This window comes from Manis pentadactyla, chromosome 10 (assembly GCF_030020395.1).
Source record: "Manis pentadactyla isolate mManPen7 chromosome 10, mManPen7.hap1, whole genome shotgun sequence".
NCBI lineage: Eukaryota > Metazoa > Chordata > Mammalia > Pholidota > Manidae > Manis > Manis pentadactyla.
Window position 1 is genome coordinate 105851413 of NC_080028.1, and position 24446 is coordinate 105875858.

Below are 24446 nucleotides of genomic sequence, written 5' to 3' on the forward strand. Positions count from 1 at the left end.
AGCATTTAATTTGTGCTGAATTTTTAATATTGATTCTCTTAAGATAAATATGTATACATATGTCTGATACAACAATGGTAATTTCTAACATTTATTTAGTGAAATACATATACATATATATCAGAAATATAACATACAGAAAAATATACAAGACAGATTAAGATTTAAAAGAATAATTATAAAGCAACACCCATGAAACCACCAACTAGGTCAAAAATTAAAAGATGTCAGCCCCCAAAAATCTCCTTGTGTGCCCCTCACTGATCATGATCCTCTCCAGGCCCCCTGGAAGTAACTGTTAGGCATGGTTGATACTTTGAGAGAAATAACTTTATAGGGAAGTCAAAGCAGGTATTTTCATCCTTCTCAAAGGAAGAAAATAAGCCAAAGAAAGGTAGTGTTTTGTCAAATTCACATTTCATGTTTGTAGCAGATAAAGGAATCTTTAGTTTCATACTTTTCAGTGTTCTTATTGTGACTTTGTTCTTGGATTTACTGAGGTAATACTTGTTTCATGTGCCAGGCATAAATCTAGTTGCTTTCATAGTTCTATTTATTTTCATGCATTATGTTCATTTGCTATTGTTCTGTTCTTTTTAATAAAGGTGATTAAATGTTTAAATGTAATTTAAACTTTCATTTCCTTGTAAGACTTCACAAAAATTAATTCACAAGTTTAAAAAAAGCCTTTGTCAGACTTTGCTTCCCCTAATTATAAAAACATTGCCCACTGGTAAATCAAATATCTGCGTATGTAATGTCCCATGCGCAGTATGCCCTAAGCAGTTTTTGTAAATTTGTTGGACTCTCTTTTCTTCACTTTTGAAATCAATTTATGCTTATAGTTGTGCAAATGCAACATGTATTTAAATCTTTTGTGGCAAGAACTCAAAACAAATCACTTCCATAAGATGAGAGATCTGGGGTAAAACATTCTATAAATGATCCAACATAAACAAAATTAGTATTCTATTGGAAAAGGGAAAGAAATGCTGTTTATTTTATAATAGGTCTTCATAACAAAAATGTGGGATTAAAAAAAAAATGGAAGATGCAGTTTTGTATAATGTTTTTAAGACTTGATTTGAGCCCCACTTTATAAACTTTGAAATCTTGGGCAGTCACCTAACCCCTGCGTGATCCTTACTTTTTCTCCTTGAGAATAACTCACAGGTTAGTTTAAATCAAAGGAAATAATGTCTGTTTCTAAGGTAGTCTCAAGTGAAATGCATGCTAATTTCCTTTTCAGTCACGTATTTGTGAGACCACTTGGTCACTGGGGAAAGTGGTCAGGAAAGAAATGAAGGCCCAGGAAGCGGAGAGGTCCTAGGATGACCTTATGGCCGTGAGAGTCGAGGTCGGCCACACTGCCCTGCGAGGGCTGGCGGCTTGGGAGTGTTTCTGGCAGCCCTTCTCCAGGCCGAGTAGGGGAGCAGTGTGTAGATTAGCTGGGGCCTGGGGTTCTCAGGTGGTGGGAAGTGAGATTTTTCTGATGTAGTACTCTCTGCCAAAATACTTTATTTTGTTTTATTTTCATTTTTGTTTGCCCATATCAAAACTTCATCTCTCTACTTGGTCCTTCCCCTTCTCTTTCTCCTTTTCTGCTTATTCCTATATTTCTCTTATTTTTCTTGAAATGACCATAATATAGCATGCATAATATGCATCTAAATTTTAATTTTAAAAGTGAACCTTCCATATATTTTTAGATCTCTGTAGTGGTGTTTTGTGTTTTGCTTCTGTTACCAGGATACTGTCATCCCTTCCTCCCTCCCAGTCCTCATCAGTAGCCCTCAGCAGCTCTCAGTTACCCACTGGCTTACACTTTACAGAGGCCACCTATTAGGAAATGCATTAGTTAGGATTATATTTACATGTCTGTTGTCAGTGAAGGGATTTGGTTTTAAATGGGGCATTGATTTAATTCAATAATTATTGCTTGTCAGAAGTTAATAGTCCATTTTTTAACACTAATATGTGTCCATTCTTGGTCAATATCTTGATAGAAAAACTGTTTCTGATGATAATTCTCAGCAAAGTGAAGGCCTTAGTTTAATATGATTATCCTTTAAAATAGAGGTAACAGGGTCTTTTAACAAATTTACTAATAGCTTTTTTAATTATGTGCATTCATCTAGTAACACTGGGGCTGTTACCATCAGGTCTTGCCTTAGCTATGTTAATATACTGTCTGGTTTTAACATTGAGCTCAACATGCATGTCAAAAGTGTTTATATTTACAACTCTGATTTAAAATTCAACTATATAGTTGAAACAAACATCAGTATACTGAAGAATGTTTTTTATTAGAAGTATATTGTAAATAAAGCAGTTGAAAATGTTTGACTCTTGTAATGATTGCAGTAAGCAGTGAATGCTAGTTATTTTAGTAAATTGAAAACCATTATAGCCAAGTCTTACTAACTGTAAATATTACTTGTCAGACCTTCAGTCCTGGGTTAATTTTGTCAGGCTGCTCTGCGTTTAGGTGATTTGCTTAGGTTCCCACGTCAGTCGGTTTCATACAGAATGCTGGTGACTGCCTGGCCTTGCTCTGCTTGCCTTCAGGTAGCCTGCCCAGCACTGCTGTTGGCTCGGTTGTGTGTTCTTGGCTTTGTTGCCTTTAGGATAAAGTGCACACATCTTGACATGGCACGCAAGTCTCCTTATAAGCTGTCTTCAAGCAGACTTTTAGGCTTTGTCTCCACCGTTCCTCCCCTTGCACCATCCCATTGGACGCCTCACCTGTCCGTCAGCCATGCCACATGGCCCTTCTGCATTGTCATTCCTGTGTACTTTTTCTATGAAGGCTCCCCCTGCCAGTGTTTTATCTTCCTTCCCTGTGCTCTCTTAGTGTTTTGTGCTTTCACTTTTTATAGTTATATCCCATTGCCCTGTAATTATTTATATATACATCTACTTTCCCATACTTAGACCTCCAGGCAGTAGGTATGATTCCTAAGTCTGTCTAGCCATCAAATAGAATTTCTTTATAATTATTAGTCTATGAAATGGACTGACATTAAAAGTTAAGTGCATTCTCTAAATAGGTAGCAGATACTAGCTGTAAAAACACTGCACCCTTTTAAGCATATGACTCTAAAACAGAAAACCTTTATATGTTGATTTTAAAAATTGCTTTTAATTATTTTAGAAACCTCTTAAGAAGGTTCTTATTGAAGAAACTGGTAATTTGATACAGACTGTTGATCTGCCAGAGAGCACTGCTGCTCCAGAGAGTAATCCTGTTGATAAGACAGGTACGATAGCAGCTACAGGCACCACAAGCAAGCAGAATGCAAGCCAGGATGACCATCTGCCCACAAATGATATGCCAAAAGCAAAACTATTGAAAATAGAAGAAATCGGTGATACTTCACCACTGCCGTGAGTAGATACTCATTTGGTACTCATCTAGAATGGTAATAATCCCACTGGAAAATTGTTATTACTGATTAGACTTGTGCTTTGTACTTAACACCATTATTTTTGTATTGCTCAAGTTCATGGTCTAGTTTTTTTTTGGATTTAACTGTAAGAGAGGTTTTGCTTAAGGTGTGATTCCTTTACCATTGCTGGGAATTTAGAGGTGATGAGAAGGTATCTTGAACAAACTGATTTTGTGCATTTTCCTTTCTAGACCTTCAGTATTTATATTTCACTTTTTAATTCAGCAAAAATCTTTAATTTTTTGAAAGGAAGCTTCATAAAAAATGCAGAATTTAGGCATCATTATTCTGGCCATTAATATTTAAGGTTATTTGTGAGCTCTTTAAATTTTGTCTCCTTAAATATGAGAATATGAAGGATATAAACTAGTTCCACTTTGGTGTGTTCATAAATTTTTGCATTGCCACTCAGTCCAATTAAAAGTTTTTTTAACTTTGAATTTTTGTAGTAGTATTGTGATATTATAGATTATGGGAAAATATGAAATAGGAAGATTTTTTTTTAAGGAGGAACCATTTCTTCCATGTTGGAATGTCTTCCTTGAAACTGTGATAGTTCCTGTCTAAAAAGCTGAGGTTTGAGTGTATATGATGCAGAATTGTAGAAGTAAAATAGAAGTGGTGTGCTTCATAAGGTGGCCAGGCCAAGAGCCCAACAGATGAGAATAGTCATTACATAGCCAGAACGTGAAATTCGCAAAGACAATCTGTTTTGCCAAAAACATACATATATTATCAGCTGAAAGAATTTACTACTTACGGAATATGAAACAATATTAATTTAAGTTAGACATTTAAAAATCTCTATTGACGATTCACTATATAAGCTTTGACTACTTGTGATTCTTTTCTAATTGTTTGACTGGTGCTTCTGAAATATTTCAGACCTCACGACAACTTGAAGCAGGATGTATGTCAATTTTTCAGTGAGAAGATTTCCATAGGCTTGAACCAAGTACCTGCTCAGTTTATTACAACTGTTCTTCCTCCAGTTCCTGCAAACTCATTCCAGCTTGAATCTGATTTCAGACAACTAAAAAATTCTCCAGATGTGTTGTACCAGTATTTGAAGGTAAGAAAGAGGAAGCTAGTAGTTCTATTTGTAAGTAAAAGGTCAAAGAATTTCTCTTTTCACTGTATGATAATAGTGCTATATTTTCTTTTTGTATAATGTAGATAATCCTCTTATCCCATACCTGATACATATGTTACCCTGGCCAGACCATTTTAAATATTGGCAACCAGGAAGCCTTTGGAAATAGGTTCTATGTTAAACTCTATTGTCTAAAAATAATTTAATTTCCTATATCATAACTTAAACTTAATTCTTCATCCTTCAAGATGGGGAAAGAAGCTAAAAATACTATGAGTGCCTTTTTTGTGCCAAGCATTGCTTACAGTATTTAGGCAATCATATTCCTGAAAATGAGCTTTTGTTTGCTCTAAGAAAAATAATCAATCTTAGGAAATTTACCAAATAATGGATTTTAGCATTGTCTTTTTCAAGTGTAACTAGAGTTACAATCCCTTGTAGTGATGGAATATAATACAGTTACTTCCAAATACATTATCTTCTGTAATTCTGTTTTTCAAACCCTCCAGTTAATTTTTACTGCTGTGTGAGAGCACTCTCGTTTCCTATCTCTTAGGGTGGTGTGTCTCTCTCTGTTCATGAGATTTGCTCTGAAAGAGTTCCTCTTTCATTCATAACTACATTTCATTGTTACTGTTACTATTCATTAAGTACTAATGCATAGTAATTATTTACTATATTCACTTAAGCAATTATTTTATAAATAATTTGTGATATGTGAATGTTGCCATAATTTTTCTCTTTTTGTTTTTCCCAAGCAAATTGAACCACCCTTGTATTCTAAGTTGTTTCAGAAAAATCTAGATCCAGATGTATTCAACCAAATCATTAAAATTCTGCATGACTTTTACATTGAGTAAGTTGAATTTTTTTAGCTGTAACTGCAATTGTAACCCTATGCTTTGTCTAGTGATTTGGGAAATTCATTCTCTCTGATATTATATTTGCTATCTTCTATTTAGCAAGATTAGGCAATACATTTCAGAGATGTTGTAAAGAGATGACAAGTGCAAGCAGTAAAAAGGGAAATGAGTAGGTAGGAGGAAAAAGGACTTCAAAAACTTCATGACAGAAGGGCAGGTATGGAAGCGACAAATGTTTTAATAAATTAATAGTTTGTGCTAAACCTCACATTTAAGAATATTGTAATTTCAGTTGACTTGATAAATCTCTTCATTTGGGCACTTAAAATACAGACAGTATCCAGAGAAAAAAGGTAAATGAGGACCGTACTCATATATGTGATTAGAAATACCGTGCTACGAAAAAACAATTAAATGAGCTACTTTTACTTGATCATTTCATACTTGGATTCTTTCAGAAGAGAAGAGCCATCACTCATGTTTGAAATCTTACAAAGACTTTCTGAACTAAAAAGGTTTGATATGGCAGTGATGTTTATGTCTGACCCTGAGAAAAAAAGTAAGTTTCTTGAAGAAAGTTTTTCCATATCTTTATTCTGGCTTGTTCCTTTACTCAACAAATGATAGGCAATGTTTATTGATGTTTACTATGTACAAGGTACATACAATGAAATTTAAGTTAATCACAATTAAATTGAATTACAATGAAGTAAACTAATTTTTAAAATTCTGACAATATTATGAGATGTATGTATGATTATCATTCTTTTACAAAAGGAGGAAACTGAGTCACAGAGAGTTAAGGATCTTGACCAAGGTCCTGTACTTGGTAGCCACACCCTAGATTTAAACTCAGGCAGTCTGGCTTCGTAGGCTGAGTTGTTCTATTTGAAAATGCTGTAATAGCATAATGACTGATTCCTGCTGTTGAGGAACATGTAAAGGGGCTGCCTACCCCAGGAACCTCTCACTGGGCCTGGGAAATGGGAAAAGCTTTAGACTGAAGGAATGATGTGCGCAGAGGTTCTGAGGCAGGAAAGAGCAAATTAAGTTTAGAAAATTAGAAGCAGTGCAGCATGGCAAGATTAGAGAGTTTGGGGAAAATTGGCAGGTAGTGAATTATATCCTGAAGAATTATTTCCCTTATTTATTTCTGCATCTCAGTCTTTGGCACAAAGTGCCAGTTTTGGGAAGCCTTAATTTAAGTAAAATCAAAGTATGCAGATACTTCAGTTACTTAGAGTTTTGAGCGTTAGTTTTAGGAAAAAGAAAAATCACTAGAATACAGGAGTACCAGTTTTTTAGTTTTAAAAATAGCAAAAACTAAGTACCATTTTCAGATGCCCCCTGAACTAAATACTTCAGGCTCCTTGTTTTTTCTTTATGTTTCTAGCAGTCACGTTCAATGAGTCTGAATTACTAAGAAGAATACTCCTTACATTGTACTTGGAGAAGAGAACATGTAGTCTTACATGATATTTTTTTAATAGGGCTTAAACCAAAAGAAGTTTCTGCTTTATCTTTCATCAAAAACAGTTCCCTGAAAGTCCTTAAAAAATATTACTCTTATTACTATTCTGACTCCTACCACTTCTTTTTAATTATGTGGTCCTCTTTTATTCATTTTTCACTCTGCCCCACCACACTGAGTCTATTTTTTCAATATACTAAACTGGCAAATTAATTTTGGCCTCAGGGGCTTTGCGTATGGCTGACCCCTCAGCCTGGAATATCTTCCCACATATCTTCACTTTGCCTGCTTCCTCACTCGATTCTGTTTACATCTAACAGTCCTACCTCACAGACATCTTTCCGCAGACGTACTCAGTAACTGCCTGCCTTCCCTCCGTCATCCGTTTCTGTCTTCTTATATTGCTTTGTTTTTCTTCATGACACATAACTAGTTGACTGCGTCATGTATTTGGTTATTATTTCTCTCTCCCTAATAGAATGAAAGCTCCAGGCGAACAGGAACTTTGTATCTTTGCTCTCTAGGCTTCACAGTACAGAACAGTGCTTAATACATAATAATCTCTCAGTATAAATGCATTGAAGCAGTGAACTTTTTGCCTGTATAATGTACTCTAAGCATGTGAGTTTGTTCTTCAGACTGGCCCACAGCCCTGTCATTAAATGTGGGGAGCACTAGAATAGTTCCAGGCATGTGACTAAGCATTCAGCAAATATTAGCTGTTGTTACCTTTTATTGTTATCATTATCATTAACAACTGTTAGCTGGTTTTAATGTTGAGAAACATACGAACTATTTCACAGTATTCTCCAAAGTGTCATTCAGTGGTATGAAGGGTAATTTTAGATCACTCATAGGCAAATCTTTCTTTAACTTTTAATAGCTATATATTTTATTTTATTATATCTTATAAAAATACATAACTAGCCCATTATCATGATTTCATAGATATTTTTGCTAATTTTCAGTTTACAATAGTGGTAGAAAATTTTCTTTACAGGAATGATTTAAGGTTGAAAACAGTTAATTGAAATATTAAGTAAATAGAAGTACTTGGTACGCAGGGCAAAAATACAGGATAAATTTAATCTTCAAGATTAATGTCATTGAGAATGAGGGGAAGTTTTGTACTGCTGAAGCAAAATAGTGTGGTTAGAAACGTCTTTGTATTGCTGTGTGATTTTCTGTCCTCAGGTTGCCTTTTTAAAATATCTGAATAAAATTCATAAATAATTCTAATGATTATTACTTTGAAATTTCATAAATTTTTATTTGACAAATCAGATTATTCCCTTTAGTTTTTGTTTCACTAAGTATAAAAAAATGGGGAGTAAAATGAATTTTTCTTTTCTTTTTCAGTTGTGCATGTATTATTCAATCACTTAGACAAATCAGGATTGAAGGGTGATTCTGCTGAAGAACTCAGAAAACGATATGATGGTTGATTTCCATGTCCAGTAATTCCATTCCAGTAATTTTACTGAAATTATAGTCTTTGACTTTTGTATGTAAATTTTTTGTACTGAAAATAAAGTGTTTTGCTTTTTAAGAAAAGGAAGTACAGGAAAGGACTGTCCTTAGATGAGTGTCAATTAACTGTAAAGTGAATTGAGATTTAACTAAAGAGAAATATATGTAAGTAAACTATTTATAAGTCATGTTCTGAAAATAAAAATGAGGTATCCATGTAAAAATCAGCATTTTATAAGTCATTTTAAATACTGAATTTAAATACATTCTTCAGTGCTCCATAAGCATAACATTGTTTTTATATTCATGAGTTTTTATAACTACATGATAAGGTTCCTTTGTTAGCATATGAATACAATTATATAAAGGGAGTTAAGTAAACAGATTATTCTTTATAAAATCTTTTAATATTATGCCAATTCACTAACATAAAATTACTTAGTTGCAGGATATATATATATATGTATTTTTCTTGAGGTATAGTTGATACACAATCTTATATTAGTTTCAAGTATACAACACAGTGGTACAACAGTTATGCACATTATTAAATCCTCACCCCCGCTATTGCAGTTACTATCTGTCAACATAGGAAGACGTTACAGAACCACTGAATATATTCTCCATGCTGTACTACCATCCCCATGACAAATTTATATTTGTGATTGAGATTTCTTATGCCCCTTTATCCCCCTCACCTTCCTCACCTTTATCCCCCCACCCACCGCACCCCTCCTCCATTGTAACCACTAGTCACTTCTCAGTATCTGTGAGTTTACTGCTATTTTGTTCATTTTGTTTTGTTTTTAGATTCCACAAATGTGTGAACTCATTTGGCACTTGTCTTTCTCTGCCTGGCTTATTTCAATGAGCATAATACCCTCTAGGTCCATCCGTACTGTCACAAATGGCAGGATTTCTTTCTTTTTAATGGCTGAATAATATTCCATTGTGTAAATGTACCACACCTTGTTTATCTGTTCATCTATTGATGGGTACTTGGGTTGCTTCCATGTCTTGGCTCTTGTAAATAATGCAGTGATAAGCATAGGGGTGCATATTATCTTTTCAAATCAGGGATTTTGTCTTTTTTGGGTAAATTCCTAATAGTGGAATTACTGGGTCATACGGTATTTCTATTTTTTTTTTTCTGATGAACCTCCATACTGCTTTCCACAGTGGTGACACCAATTTACATTCCCACCAAGTGTAGGAGGATTCCCTTTTTTCTGCATCTTCTCCCACACTTTTTAGTTCTTGTGTTTTTGAGAGTAGTCATCCTGACTGGTGTGAGGTGATATCTCATTGTGGTGCTGATTTGCATTTTCCTGATTATAAGCGATGTGGAGCATCTTTTCATGTGCCTGCTGGCCATCTGCATTTCTTCTTTGGAAAAATGTCTGTTCAGGTCCTCTGCCCATTTTTTAGTCAGGTCATTGGTGTTGAGGTGTATGAGCTGTTTATATATATGTTGGATGTTAACCCCTCATTACATAAATCATTTGCAAATATATTCTCCCATACTGTAGGATGCCTTTTTGTTCTGCTGATGGTGTCTTTTGCTATACAGAAGCTTTTGAGTTTGATGTAGTCCCACTTGTTCATTTTTTATTTTGTTTACCTCGCCTGAGTGGATGTGTCCAGGAAAATATTGCTCATGCTTATGTTCAAGAGATATTTGCGTATATTCTAAAAATTTTATGGTTTCATGTCTCACATTCAGGTCTTTGATCCATTTTGATTTCTTTTGTGTATGGGGTTAGACAGTAATCCACTTTCACCTTTTGCATGTAGCTTTCCAGTTTTCCCACCACCAGTTGCTGAAGAGGCTTTTCCCCATTGTATATGCGTGGCTCCTTTATCGTATATTAGTTGGTCATATATCTGTGGGTTTTTATGTGGATTCTGTTGTGTCCCATTGATCTATGTGTCTGTCCTTGTGCCAGTACCAGATTGTTTTGATTTCTGTGGCTTTGTAGTAGAGCTTGAAGTTAGGGAGTGTAATCCTCCCAGCTTTGTTCTTCTCAGAATTGCTTTGGCTAATTGGGGTCTGTTGTAGTTCCATATAAATTTTAGGATTATTTGCTGTAGTTCAGTGGTACTTTGATATGGATTGCATTGCATCTGTAAATTGCTTTGGGCAGGATGGCCATTTTGAGAATATTTATTCTTCCTATGCATGAGCACAGGATAGATTTCCATTTACTCTTGTCTTCTTTAATTTCTCTCATATGTGTCTTAACCGATTGTACCATTCTTGCATGCCTGGAATAAGTCCCACCTGGTCATAGTGGATGATCCTTTTGATGTATTTTTGAATTCGGTTTGCTAATATTTTGTTGAAGATTTTTGCATCCATGTTGATTAGGGATATTAGTCTATAAGCTTCTTTTCTTGTAGTGTCTGTCTGGTTTTGGTAATAGGGTGATGTCTCATAGAATGAGTTTGGAAGTATACCCTGTTAAACTTTTTGGGATATCTTAAGAAGGATGGGTGTTAGCTCTTCTTTAAATATTTGGTAGAATTCAGCTGTGAGGCCATTTGGTCCTGGCACTTTGTTGGGAGATTTTTGAGTACCAATTCAGTTTCATTATTGGTAATTGGTCTGTTCAGATTTTCTGCTTCTTCCTGGGTCAGTCTTGGAAGGTGTACTTCTCTAGTTATTTCCAGTTTATTGACATATAATTTTTCATAGAATTGTCTAATAATCTTTTGAATTTCTGTCGTGTCAGTTGTAACTATTCCTTTTTTGTTTCTGATTCTGTGTCCTCTTTTTTTTCTCAGTAAGTCTGGCTAGGGGTTTGTGTTTTATCTTCTTAAGGAACCAGATGTTGGTTTCATTAATTTTTTTCTATTATTTCATTCTTCTCTAATTTATTTCTGCTTTGATCTTTATTATGTCACTCTGTCTACTAACTTTGGGATTCATTTGTTCTTTTTCTAATGTATTTGTGGGTTTAGATTGTTTATTTGGGATTGTTCTTCTTGTTTCTTGAGCTAGATTTGTATTACTATGTACTTGCTTTTTAGAACTGCCTTTGCTGCATCCCACAGATTTTGAACTGTCATATTTTTGTTTCCATTTATCTCCATGTATTGCTTGGTTTCTTCTTTGATTTATTGATTATTTAGGAGGATGTTGTTTAGCCTGCATGTGTTTGCAGGTTTTTTGCTTTCTTTGTGTAATTGATTTTTAGTTTCATAACATTGTGCTCTAAAAAGATGCTTGGTACAATTTCAGTCTTTTTGAATTTATTGAGGCTCTCTTTGTGGCCTAGTATGTGATCTATTCTGGAAAACGGTACATGTACACTTGAGGAAAATGTATCCTGTTGCTTTTGGGTGGAGAGTTCTGTAGATATCTGTTAGGTCCATCTGATCCAATGTGTTGTTCAGTGTGTCTATTTCCTTATGTGTTTTCTGTCTGGTAGCTCTGTCTCTTGATCTGAGTGGTGCATTAAAGTCCCCTAATTGGTAGAGTTGCAGTCTATTTTTCTGTAAAGCAATGTGTAGATTCAATGCAATCCTTTTCAAAATACCAACAGCATTCTTCAAGAACTAGAACAAATAGTTCTAAAATTCAAATGGAACCACAAAGACCCCAAATAGCCAAATCAATCCTGAGAAGGAAGAACAAAGCTGGGAGGATTACACTCCCTAAATTCAAGCTCTACTACAAAACCACAGTAATCAAGACAATTTGGTACTGGCATAAGAACAGACCCATAGATCAAGGGAACACAATAGAAAGCCCAGATATAAATCCACACATATATGGTCAATTAATATATGATAAAGGAGACATGAATATATAATGCAGAAAAGACAGCCTCTTCAACAAATGGTGTAGGGAAAACTGGACAACTACGTTAAGAGAATGAAACTGGATTACCGTCTAACTCTATATACAAAAGTAAACTCAAAATGGATAAAAGACCTGAATGTAAGTCATGAAACCATAAAACTCTTAGAAGAAAATATAGGCGAAAACCTCTTGAATATAAACATAAGCAACTTTTTCCAGAACATATCTTCTTGGTCAAGGGAAACAAAAAATGAACCAGTGGTACTACATCAAACTAAAAAGCTGCTGTGCAGCAATGGACACCATCAGTAAAACAAAAAGGAATCCTACACATGGGAGAATATGTTTGTAAATGACATATCCGACAAGGGGTTAACATCCAAAATATATAAAGAACTCACATGCCTCAACACCCAAAAAGCAAATAACCCAATTAAAAAATTGGCAAAGGATCTGAACAGACACTTCCCCAAAGAAGAAATTCATATGGCCAACAGTCACATGAAAAGATGCTCCACATGGCTAATCATCAGGTAAATGTAAATTAAAACCACAATCAGACATCGCCTCATACCAGTTGGAATGGCCAACATACAAAAGACAAGAAACAACTTATGCTGGTGAAGATGCAGAGAAAAGGGAACTATTGGGACTGTAAATCAGTTTAACCATTGTGGAAAGCATTCTGGAGGTTCCTCAGAAAACTAAAAGTAGAAATACCATTTGACCCAGGAATTCCACTCTTAGGAATTTACCCAAAGAAAATAAGAAAACAGATTAAAAAAGACATATGCACCCCTATGTTTATCGCAGCACTATTTACAATAGCCAAGATATGGAAGCGACCTCAGTGTCCATCAGTAGATGAATGGATAAAGAAGAGGTCATTCATACACACAATGGAATATTATTCAGCCATCAGAAGAAAACAAATCATACCATTTGCAACAACATGGATGGAGCTAGAGGGTAAGCAAAACTGAAGGAACAAAACAGCAGCAGACTCACGGACTCCAAGAAGGGAGTAGCAGTTACCAAAGAGAAGGCTCATGTGAAACCTTCATAAGATTGTATATCAATGATACCTTAATAAAACAAAAAAAAAGGACTCCTAAAATATTGGAATAGTAAAGGAAAATTTTATGTTGTTTTTGCATTTTGTTAGTGCTTTGATTTTCATTAGTTGCTGTAGGTATCTGTGGAGCAGTCAGGTTGACTATCCTTGAAGACTTTCTCTAGGTCTTAGAAATCACATTTCATAGAGAAGTTTGTATGAAAAATGAGGGTGGGAATAAGGTATTGTATACATTTGTCTGCAATTTGTCATATCACATTACACATAAAATCATTGTAGACCCACCTGGTCAGGAGATGTGGTCTTACATGTATCCATAATATCCCATAAAGGAGCTCATGACACATGATATGATCTAATTCCACTGTCATTTCAGCAGTGTTGGAGGAACATCTTTGCTGTAATCTAATAGACTGTGTTAGTTTGCCACATCTGCCTAAGGACCACAGATGGCCCTGATGCCTACTGGCCTGGTCCCGGGCTCTGTCTTTGCAGATCTCTGAAGACCTGTTCCATGGGTCCAATTACTCCATACCCAGGTGCACGTGGCAGGTGTCCCAGGACAGCAACACCATCCATTGCTGGGTCGAGGTGAGGGCAGGAGCACAGAGGTCTCCAAGTCTCAGGCCCCGAGATGACTGGGTGGGCCCAGGTCCCAGGCTGGAGGATTCCCTACAGCCCACACAGGAATGTGGCTCCATAGATCCCCCTGCCCCATTTAAGGAGCCATCCACGCCTCACATGGTTTAGAGGGGATGTCACTTCCCTTGGGGCAGCTCATGCTACTGACCTATGTGATCCTGAGAAGCCATTTGAAATTCATATCCCTCTTTCCCAATATCCACAGTGGAGAAATTTAATGATGACTACTGGAAATGATTAAATTCAGGCTATTTATACATGAAGGTGCTATTATTCTTTGGCTAACCAAGAGCCTCGAAGGTACCAATGGTTTGTCATTCCCCCCAAAATCGAATTTACTTTTAGAGCCTTGAAGGTTTTCCTGTGTGGGCTCCTGTTCCTCCTCTGGCACAAGTTCCTGAGGTTCTGGGAGTCTGGGAGTTTCTGAGATATAGACCCTATCCTCATGGTGGCTTTTGGTAATATCACTGACTCTATCTCCCTCCTGTCCACTGAGTGTAAAGGAGTCAACACCATCTCTGGATAAATCCTGCATGATGTGCAACCTCCAGGCAGGTACGCTGAGCACTTTTGTAGAGTCCCTGGGTCCCTGGTACGATTCTTCTCAGACAAAAACACCTTTTACATCACCACCTTCCTGTATGGCTACCAGGCCTTCACCTCCACCCACCAGGTCCTGGAGAAGACGTTCCATAGGCTAGTGCTTGCTCCTCACAGCACTGTGGGGAGTCTCTTGCCTGCTACCTGCATGTCTGCAGAATGTCCTACACCTCTCTGAGCTTCATTTCCCTTTAATGAAAAGGTGGTACTTCAATGAAAACTAGGAGGTAATAGAATAAACCTCATTGGGTTGTAGGAAATCGTGGGATAAAACATGGCAGGTGCTTGCCTGGGGCTGGTTGTGAAGAAAGAGCTGCTGCATGTGCTGTGTGTTTTTGTGGTTACTGTTTCTCCCTCCCCAATATGAAGAAGCTCTTTGCCTCACCGCTCACTGGTGTGGCCTTTCTTGAGTTTGGAAAAACACATGGAAAGCATACTCTTTTTCCTTTTGCATAGGAGTTCTGGGATGCCATCCAGCTGCTCCTGGTCCTTGTCCTTAGTGTGGCCAGATCAGGGATCTTTGGAGGCAGAGGGGCCCCAGCCCCACTCATACATCTAGGAATGATCTGATTGGGGCTTGTTCATTCAACACTTCATATCAAACACACACTACATTGAGGCACTTTTCTAGACAATGAATGAAGTGGACGTGATCCCCAGATCTCAATTCTAGTCTGTGAGTCAGAGACACTCTAGAGGCATAGTACGCAGTCATGTCCACAGCCCATTAGATGTGACACCCTCATGTCCTCCTCTAGATATGGAGGCAACTTCCTCTATTCTGACCAAGGTGACAGACCATAGGAGCAAGTTAACATGTGAGTAGACTTTGGGTCCAGAAGGAGGGCCTCTTGTCTCCAGAGAATAGGGTGGGAAAAGTGTGGGGACTGTGGCTTGGGGTGGGGGCTTGCTGAATGCTGATCTCACAATCTCACATGTTTGGTTCCCATGGGAAGGTGGAGGGCAGGGGGCTTCCTGTGCAGGAGGAAATGAGTCACAGAGCACAACGGATGGGGACCCAGGCTGCTGGGAGTCAGGGGACACTGGGCTGAATTGGAAATTGGCCCTTGAGACACCCCCCTTGCCCACAGTACCAGCTCTCTCTGACTACCCTTTCTACATCCCCCTCTCCTGACTACCAGCATGTTATGGACCCTAACAGGAGGTGTGGTGAGCAGCCTGTGTACAAATCTATCTCAAACCTCAGTCCTGAGGGTAGGGAAGGCTGCACTCAATTTCTTCAGGAGCAGAGTATAGTGGGAATGGGAGACTCACAGGCTGCGTTAGAACAGCTTGGTGTCCAGGCCTCACCTGCAAGGACAGCCACAGAGCTGGGAGTGGACTGGGCCTGTCCTCTGGGGCCGACCCAGAGCAGGGTGCTGTGGGAGTGCAATGTGGAATAAAAGGCCAGGCCCCTGACTCTGCCCACATACAGCTCCCCACAGTACAGTCTCTCCCATCTTGGGACACCTGGGCACACCACTACTTGCAACATGCCTGGAAGCCTCTGCATTGTCTGTTTCAAGCAGATGGTGTCCTACCTGCAGTTCAGCTTAACATGCCATGACTCCCTTATTCTGATGCAGCTCAAACATCTAGAGCTATGGAGGCAAAGCCAGAGGGCAAGGGGGACTACAGTCTTGGAAGATTCTCTGAGGTGGGGTTCAGGGTGGGTATTCCTTTAAAGTCTATGGAAAGCCACATAGAAAGTGAGTTCTGGGGTGAACCTTTCCCTTTATCTTGCTCCAGCCCCAGGGTGCCTTCCAGTGACAGAGCCAGAATGAGGGCTAGTGGGGGAGATGGTAAATGAAATAGAAACAGAGAACAGGAAAACAAAGAAGCTAAGGAGCAGAGAGAAAAAAAGGGTCTTCAGGAATGAAAGAATGATAAGAGAGCTATGTGACCAATCCAAATGAAACAATATTTGCATAATAGGGGTACCAGAAGGAGAAGAGAAAGACAAAGGGATAGAATGTCTCTTTGAGAAAATAATTGTTGAAAACGTCCCCAATCTGGGGAAGGAAACAGACACTCAGGTCATGAAAGCACAAAGATCCCCTAACAAAAGGAACCCTAGGAAGACAACACAAAGATATTGTAATTAAAATGGCAAAGATCAAGGAGAAGGAGAATGTGTTGAAAGAAGCAGAGAGAGAAAAAAGATTACTCATGAAGAAAATCCCATCAGGTTATCAGCAGCCTTCTCAACTGAGACTCTTCAGGCCAGCAGGGAATGGCGTGATATATTTAATGTACTGAAAAAGAAGGACCTCCAACCAAGAATCCTCTACGCAGAGGGATTATCATTTAAATTTGAAGCAGGAATTAAACAACTTGCAGATAAACAAAAGTTGAAGGAATTCACCACCACTAAGCCATTCTTACATGATATGTTAGAGAGATTTCTGGAGATGGAAATGACCAAAAGGTTTTATATTTTGCCTACAGGAGACTCATTTCAGACCCAAAGACATACACAGACTGAAAGCAAAGGGATGGAAAAAGATATTCTATGCAAATAATTGGGAGAAGGAAGCAGGTGTTGCAATACTTGTAACAGATAAAATATATTTCAAAACAAAGAAAGTAACAATAGACAAGGACATTTCATAATGACAAAGGGGTCAGTCCAACAAGAGGATATAACCATTATAAATATCTGTGCACCCAACATAGGAGCACTTACATATGTGAAACAAATACTAACAGAATTAAAGGAGGAAATAGACTTGCAATGCATTCATTCTAGGAGACTTAAGCACACAACTCACATCAGAGGAACCCAGACAGAAAATAAGTAAGGAGACAGAGACACTGAGCAATACATTAAATCAAATGTACTTAACAGATATCTACAGAACACTCTATCCAAAAGCAGTAGGATACATATTTTTCTCACATGTACATAGAATGTTATTCAGAATATATCATATACTAGGCCACGAGAACCTAAATAAATTTTAAAAGATTGAAATTATATCAAGCAGCTTCTGAGACCACAATGGCATGAAACTAGAAATAAATTCCACAAAGAAAACAAAAACACAAACACATGGAGACTAAACAACATGCTTTTATTTATTTATTATTATTATTTAAAATTTTTATTAAAGTATTATTAATATACACTCTTATGAAGGTTTCACATGAAAAAACAATGTGGTTATTACATTTACCCATATTATCAAGTCCCCCATACCCCAATGCAGTCACTGTCCATCAGTGTAGTAAGATACCACAAATTCACTATTTGCCTTCTCTGTGCTACACTATTTCCCCGTGACCCCCCACACCATGTGTACTAAACATAATAACCCTCAATAACCTTCTCCCTCCCTCCCCACCCACCTTCCCACACCCCTCCCCTTTGGTAACCACTAGTTCATTCTTGGAGTCTCTGAGTCTGCTGCTATGTTGTTCCTTCAGTTTTGCTTTGTTGTTATACTCCACAAATGAGGGAAATCATTTGGCACTTGTCTTTCTCTGCCTGGTTTATTTCACTGAGCATAATATCCTCCAGCTCCATCCATGTTGTTGCAAATGGTAGGATTGTTTCTTTCTTATGGCTGAATAGTATTCCGTTGTGTATATGTACCACCTCTTCTTTATCCATTCATCTACTGATGGACAGGTTGCTTCCATATCTTGGCTATTGTAAAAAGTGCTGTGATAAACATAGGGGTGCATATGTCTTTTTGAATCTGAGAAGTTGTATTCTTTGGGTAAATTCCAAGGAGTGGGATTCCTGGGTCAAATGGTATTTCTATTTTTAGTTTTTTGAGGAACCTCCATATTGCTTTCCACAATGGTTGAACTAGCTTACATTCCCACCAGAATAAACAACAAGCTTTTAAATAATCAATGGATCAGTGAACAAATTAAAACAGAAATCAAGCAATACATGGAGAAAAATGAAAACAAAAACACATCAGCTCAAAATCTGTGAGACATGGCAAAGGTGGTTCTAAGAGGAAAGTACAGAGCAGTACAGGCCTACCTCAATAAACAAGAACAATCCCAAATAAACAGTCTAAAATCACAATTAATGAAACTAGAAAAAGAAGAACAATTGAAAACCAAAGTTAATAGAAGGAGGTACATAATAAAATCAGAGCAGAAATAAACAAAATAGAGAGAAATAAAACAAAAGAAAAAAAAATCAATGAAACCAGGTGCTGGTTCTTTGAGAAAATAAATAAATGAGATAAACCCCTAACCAGACTTATCAAGAAAAAAGAGAATCTACACATATAAACAGAAGCAGAAATGAAGGAATAATCACAATGGGTACCATAGAAATAAAAATAATTATTATAGAATACTATGAAAAATTATATGCCAATAAATTGGACAACTTTGAAGAAATGGACAACTTCCTAGAAAAATGCAACTTTCCAAGACTGACTCAGGAAGAAACAGAAAATCTGAACAGACTAATTACCAGCAAAGAAATCAAGTGGGTAATAAAAAAACTCCTCCAAAACAAAACTCCAGGCCCAGATGGCTTACAGATGAATTCTACCAAATATTTAAAGAAAAGCTAAGGCTCATTCTTCTTAAAGCATTCCAAAGAGTGGAAGAGGAGGGAAAGTTTCCAAACTCATTCTACGAGGCCAGCATCACTCTAATACCAAAACCAGAAAAGACATGACAAAGAAAATTATAGACCAATATCCCTCATGAACATGGATGCAAAAATCCTAAACAAAATATTAGCAAACCAAAATCAAAAATACATAAAAAGTATCATCCATCATGACCAAGGGGGACTTATTCCAGAGATGCAACAATGGTACAATATTCATAAATCAATAAATATCACACACCACATGAACCAAAAGAAAGATAAAAATTCATCATCTCCATAGATGCTGAAAAAGTATTTGACAAAATTCAACATCCATTCATGATAAAAACTAAACAAAATGAGTACAGACGGTATGTACCTCAACATAATAAAGGCCATATATGACAAATCCACAGCCAACATCATACTTAATCGCAAAAAGCTGAAAGCTTTTCCCTTAAGATCAGGATCAAGACAAGGATGCCCACTCTCCCCACTTTCACTGAACATAGTATTGGAGGTCCTAGCCAAAGCAATCAGACAATACAAAGAGATAAAAGGCATAGAAATTGGTAAGGAAGAAGTTAAACGATCAGTATTTGCAGATGACATGATATAAATAAAAAACCCTAAAGAATCCACCAGAAAACTACTAGATCTAATTAACTGAATTCAGCAAAGTTGCAGGATATAAATTAATACACAAAAATCGGTTGCATTGCTATATACTAACAATTAACTAGCAAAAAGGGAAATCGGGAAAACAACTCCATTTACAATTGCATCAAAAATAATAAAATACCTAGGAATAAATCTACCCAAGGAGGTGAAAGATCTTTACTCTGAAAACTACAAGACACTCATGAGAGAAATTAAAGAGGACACTGATAAATGGAAATCTATCTCATGCTCATAGACAGAAAGAATTAATATTATCAAAATGACAATCTTGCCTTAAGCAATTTACAGATTCAACACAATCCCTTTGAAAATACCGACAACATTCTTTAACGAACTAGAATAGTTCTAAAATTCATATGGAACTACAAAATACCCTGAATAGCCAAAGCAATCCTGAGAAGGAAGAATAAAGCTGGGGGTATTACATGCCTCACTTCAACCTCTACACAAAGCCACAATAATCAAAACAATTTGGTACTAACACAAGAACAGACTGATAGGTCAATGGAGCAGAATAGAGAGCCCAGATAAAAGCCCTTGCATATATGGTCAATTAATATATGATAAAGGAGCCATGGATATACAATGGGGGAAATGACAGCCTCTTCAACAGCTGGTGTTGGCAAAACTGGACAGTTACATGTAAGAGATTGAAACTGGATCATTATCTAACTCCATACACAAAAGTAAACTCAAAATGGATCAAAGAGTTGAATGTAACTCATGAAACCATAAAACTCTTAGAAGAAAACATTGGCAAAAATCTCTTGAATATAAACATGAGCAACTTTTTCCTGAACACATATCCTGAAACAAAAAAAAAAATGAACAAGTGGGACTAAATGAAATTTAAAAGCTTCTGTACTGCAAAGGATACCATCAGCAGAAGAAAAAGGCATCCTATAGTATGGGAGAACATATTCAAAAATAGCTCATCTGATAAGGGGTTTACATAGAAAATATATAAAGACTTCACATGCATCAACACCCAATAAAAAATAACCCAATCAAAAACTTGGTGGAAGACCTGAACAGACACTTCTCCAGAGAAGAAATATAGATGGCCAACAGGCACATGAAAAGATTCTCCATTTGACTAATCATCAGGGAAATGCAAATTAAAACCACAATGAGGTATCACCTCACACTAGTTGGGATGGCCACTACCCAAAAGACAAGAAATAACAAATGCTGACTAGAATGCAGGGAAATAGGAGCCCTCCTACATTGTTGGTGGGACTGCAAATTGATGCAACTGCTGTGGAAAGCAGATGGAGTTTCCTCAAAAAACTAAAAATAGAAATACCATTTGACCCAGTATTTCTAGTCCTAAGAATTTACCCAAATGAAACAAAATCTCTGATTTGAAAAAATATATGGACACCTATGTTCATTTCAGCATTATTTATAATAGCCAAGATAGGAAAGCAACCCAAGTGCCCATAAATCAATGAGTGGATAAAGAAGAGGTGGTACATATACAATGGAATACTACTCAAAAACAAAAAGAAAAGAAATTCTGCCATTGGCAACAACATGGATGGATCTAGAGGGGATTATGCTCAGTGAAATAAGCCAGGCAGAGAAAGCCAAATACCATATGATTTCACTTATTTGTGGAATATAAAAACAAAGCAGGAGGTGCTCAAGATGGCGGCATGAGTAGGGTGACGGAAATCTCCTCCCAAAGCCATATATATTTTTGAAAATACAGCAAATACAACTATTCCTAAAAGAGAGACCAGAAGATACAGTACAACAGCCAGGCTACATCTACATCTGTGAGAACTCAGCATCTCATGAAAAGGGTAAGATACAAAGCTGTGACCCGGCATGAGCCGAGAACTCCCCACACCCCAGGTCACTGGTGGGAGGAAAAGAATCAGGGTGGGTAGGGAGTGGAAGCACAGGACTGCTAAATAATCAGCCTTAGTAATCTGCACTGGGAGCACAGACACACATTGTATGGTGTGCTCAATATTAGGGAAACGAAAAAAGTAAAAATCTGAGATGGAGACTGCCAGCAGGTCCCCACAGCCAGCTCTCTTGGGACAAAAGAAAAGCCAGTGCTTTAAAAGTCTTAAACGGACAAGGGTTTAACAGGTGGACAAAATCGTCTCGGCGCGCTCAGCCCAGAAGGCTGGGAATCTTGAGGAACTTCAGGCACCCTAACCCCCTGGGTGGCAAAGCAGCTTCGAAGCCTCTCATGGTGACAAGCAGCCTGCCATTCATTCCCCCCTTCACTGGCGCTGCAAGCAAACCGGCTGACCCGCCACTGCTGCGGAGCAGCCCCACCCACAGCAACCACACAGAGTCTTCTCCCAGCCTGCAGCGAACTGGCACAGACCCAGAGGCTGCTGCCAGTGTGCAGCTGCCCGGCACAGGCAGAGGAAGCTGGCGCAAGGTCCGGCAGGTACGAAGGGTAGCCACTCTCACAGGAGAACACACCTGGCGCATCTGCAAGCCCCTGCAGTGCCCTAGGCTATCCTGAGAGCAGCCCTGCCCACAGCAGCTCAGAGATTAACCCAGAGACTACTCCCTGTGTGTGGCTAACCGGCACAGGCAGCAGAGAAGGGCAAGGTGACCAGCAAGCAGGAAGGGACTTTGTTCTCCCAGCTGACACACGTGCCACCTGCCGATGATCACTTCTATCACCATGAAAAGGCAGAAGAATCTGGTCTAGTGAAAAATCACTCAAATAACCCCAGAGAGAGGGCCTGGTGAGATAGATATAACCAATATTCCCGAAAAAGAATTCAAAACAAAAGTCATAACCATGCTGATGGAGCTGCAGAGCAATATGCAAGAGCTAAGGGATGGAGTCTGGAGTGAGATAACAGAAATGAAACAATCAATAGAAGGACTTAAGAGCAGACTGGATGAGGTGCAAGAGACTGTTAATGGAATAGAAATCAGAGAACAGATATATAGAGAAGCTGAGGCCGAGAGAGATAAAAGGATCTCTAAGAATGATGAAAGAATATTAAGAGAACTATGTGACCAATCCAAACGGAACAATATTTGCATTATAGGGGTATCAGAAGAAGAAGAGAGAAAAAGGGATAGAAAGTATCTCTGAAGAAATAATTGCTGAAAACTTCCCGAATCTGGGAAAGGAAATAGGCTCTCAGGCCATAAAAGTGCACAGATCTCCCAACACAAGGGACCCAAGGAAGACAACACCAAGACATACAATAATTAAAATGGCAAAGATCAAGGATAAGGACAGACTATTAAAAGCAGCCAGAGAGAGAAAAAAGATCACCTACAAAGGAAAATCCATCAGGCTGTTATCAGATTTGTCAGCAGAACCTTACAGGCCAGAAGAGAATGGCATGATATATTTAATGCAATGAAACACAAGGGCCTTGAACCAACAATACTGCATCCAGCAAGATTATCATTTAAATTTGAAGGAGGGATTAAACAATTTTCAGATAAGCAAAAGTTGAGGGAATTTGCCTCCCACAAACCACCTCTACAGGGTATTTTAACGGGACTGCTCTAGGTGGAAGCACTCCTAAGGCTAAATAGATGTCACCAGAGAAAATAAAATCACAGCCAAGAAAGCAGACCAACCAAATACTAACTAAAGGCAAAAAGTAAAGTCAACTATCCACAAAAGCAGCCAAAAGAAACACAAAAGAGTACAGAATAAAACACCTAACATACAGAGTTGAGGAGGAAGAATAAGAAGGGAGAGAAATAAAGAATCATCAGACTGTGTTTATAATAGCATAATAAGTGAGTTAAAGTTAGACAGTTAGATAGTGAAGAAGTTACCCTTGAACCTCTGGTAACCACAAATCCAAACATGCAATGGCAGTAAGTACATATCTATCGATAATCACCCTAAATGTAAATGGACTGAATATACCAATCAAAAGATACACAGTAAAGAATGGATAAAAAAGCAAGACCTGTCTATATGTTGCTTACAAGAGACTCACCTCAAACCCAAAGACATACACACACTTAAAGTGAAGGGATGGAAAAAGATATTTTATGCAAATAATAGGGAGAAATAAGCAGGTGTTGCAGTACCTGTATCAGACAAAACATACTTCAAAAGAAAGAAACAAGAGATAAAGAAGAACATTACATAATGATAAAGGGCTCAGTCCAACAAGAGGATATAACCATTATAAATATATATGCACCCAATGCAGGAGCACCAACATAAGTGAAACAAATACTAACAGAATTAAAGGAGGAAATAGAATGCAATGCATTCATTTTAGGAAACTTCAACACACCACTCACTCCAAAGGACAGATCCACCAGACAGAAAATAAGTAAGGACACAGAGGCACTGAACAACACACTAAAACAGATGGACTTAACAGACAACTACAGAACTCTTTACCCAAAAGCAGCAGGATACACATTCTTCTCAAGTGCACATGGAACATTTTCCTGAATAGACCACATACTAGGCCACAAAAAGAGCCTCAGTAAATTCAAAAAGATTGAAATTCTACCAACCAACTTCTCAGATCACAAAGGTACAGAACTAGAAATAAATTGTACAAAGAAAACAAAAGGATCACAAACACATGGAGGCTTAACAACATAGGTCAATATGACTAAATAACAAAAGCAATTAATCTAAAAATTAGTTAAGAAAAATATTTAATGAAAAGGTATAAAAGAAGATATTATATACAATAAATGAAGAAGAGAGGGAGTAAAAAATGTAGTGATATTAGAATGTGTTTGAATTTACGTGA

General features: G+C 37.6%; 2 protein-coding genes across 3 annotated transcripts in view; both read left to right on the plus strand.

Moving 5' to 3' along the window:
- RPAP3 (RNA polymerase II associated protein 3) overlaps nt 1–8570 on the plus strand; it is a 29673-nt gene extending 21103 nt beyond the window's left edge. For both annotated transcript variants that reach the window (XM_057487511.1, XM_057487512.1), the window contains exons 13-17: nt 3155–3387; nt 4335–4521; nt 5301–5398; nt 5864–5964; nt 8236–8570. In XM_057487511.1, the coding sequence (XP_057343494.1) occupies nt 3155–3387; nt 4335–4521; nt 5301–5398; nt 5864–5964; nt 8236–8321 (705 nt within the window). In that variant the 3' untranslated portion in view covers nt 8322–8570. The remainder of the gene's footprint in view (nt 1–3154; nt 3388–4334; nt 4522–5300; nt 5399–5863; nt 5965–8235) is intronic.
- A 5834-nt stretch (nt 8571–14404) lies between these two features.
- The window catches only part of LOC130679396 (putative nuclear envelope pore membrane protein POM 121B), a 40925-nt gene continuing 30883 nt past the window's right edge, over nt 14405–24446 (plus strand). Inside the window, 2 exon segments of the mRNA XM_057488010.1 lie at nt 14405–14423; nt 14477–14564. Of these exon segments, the coding sequence (XP_057343993.1) occupies nt 14405–14423; nt 14477–14564 (107 nt within the window).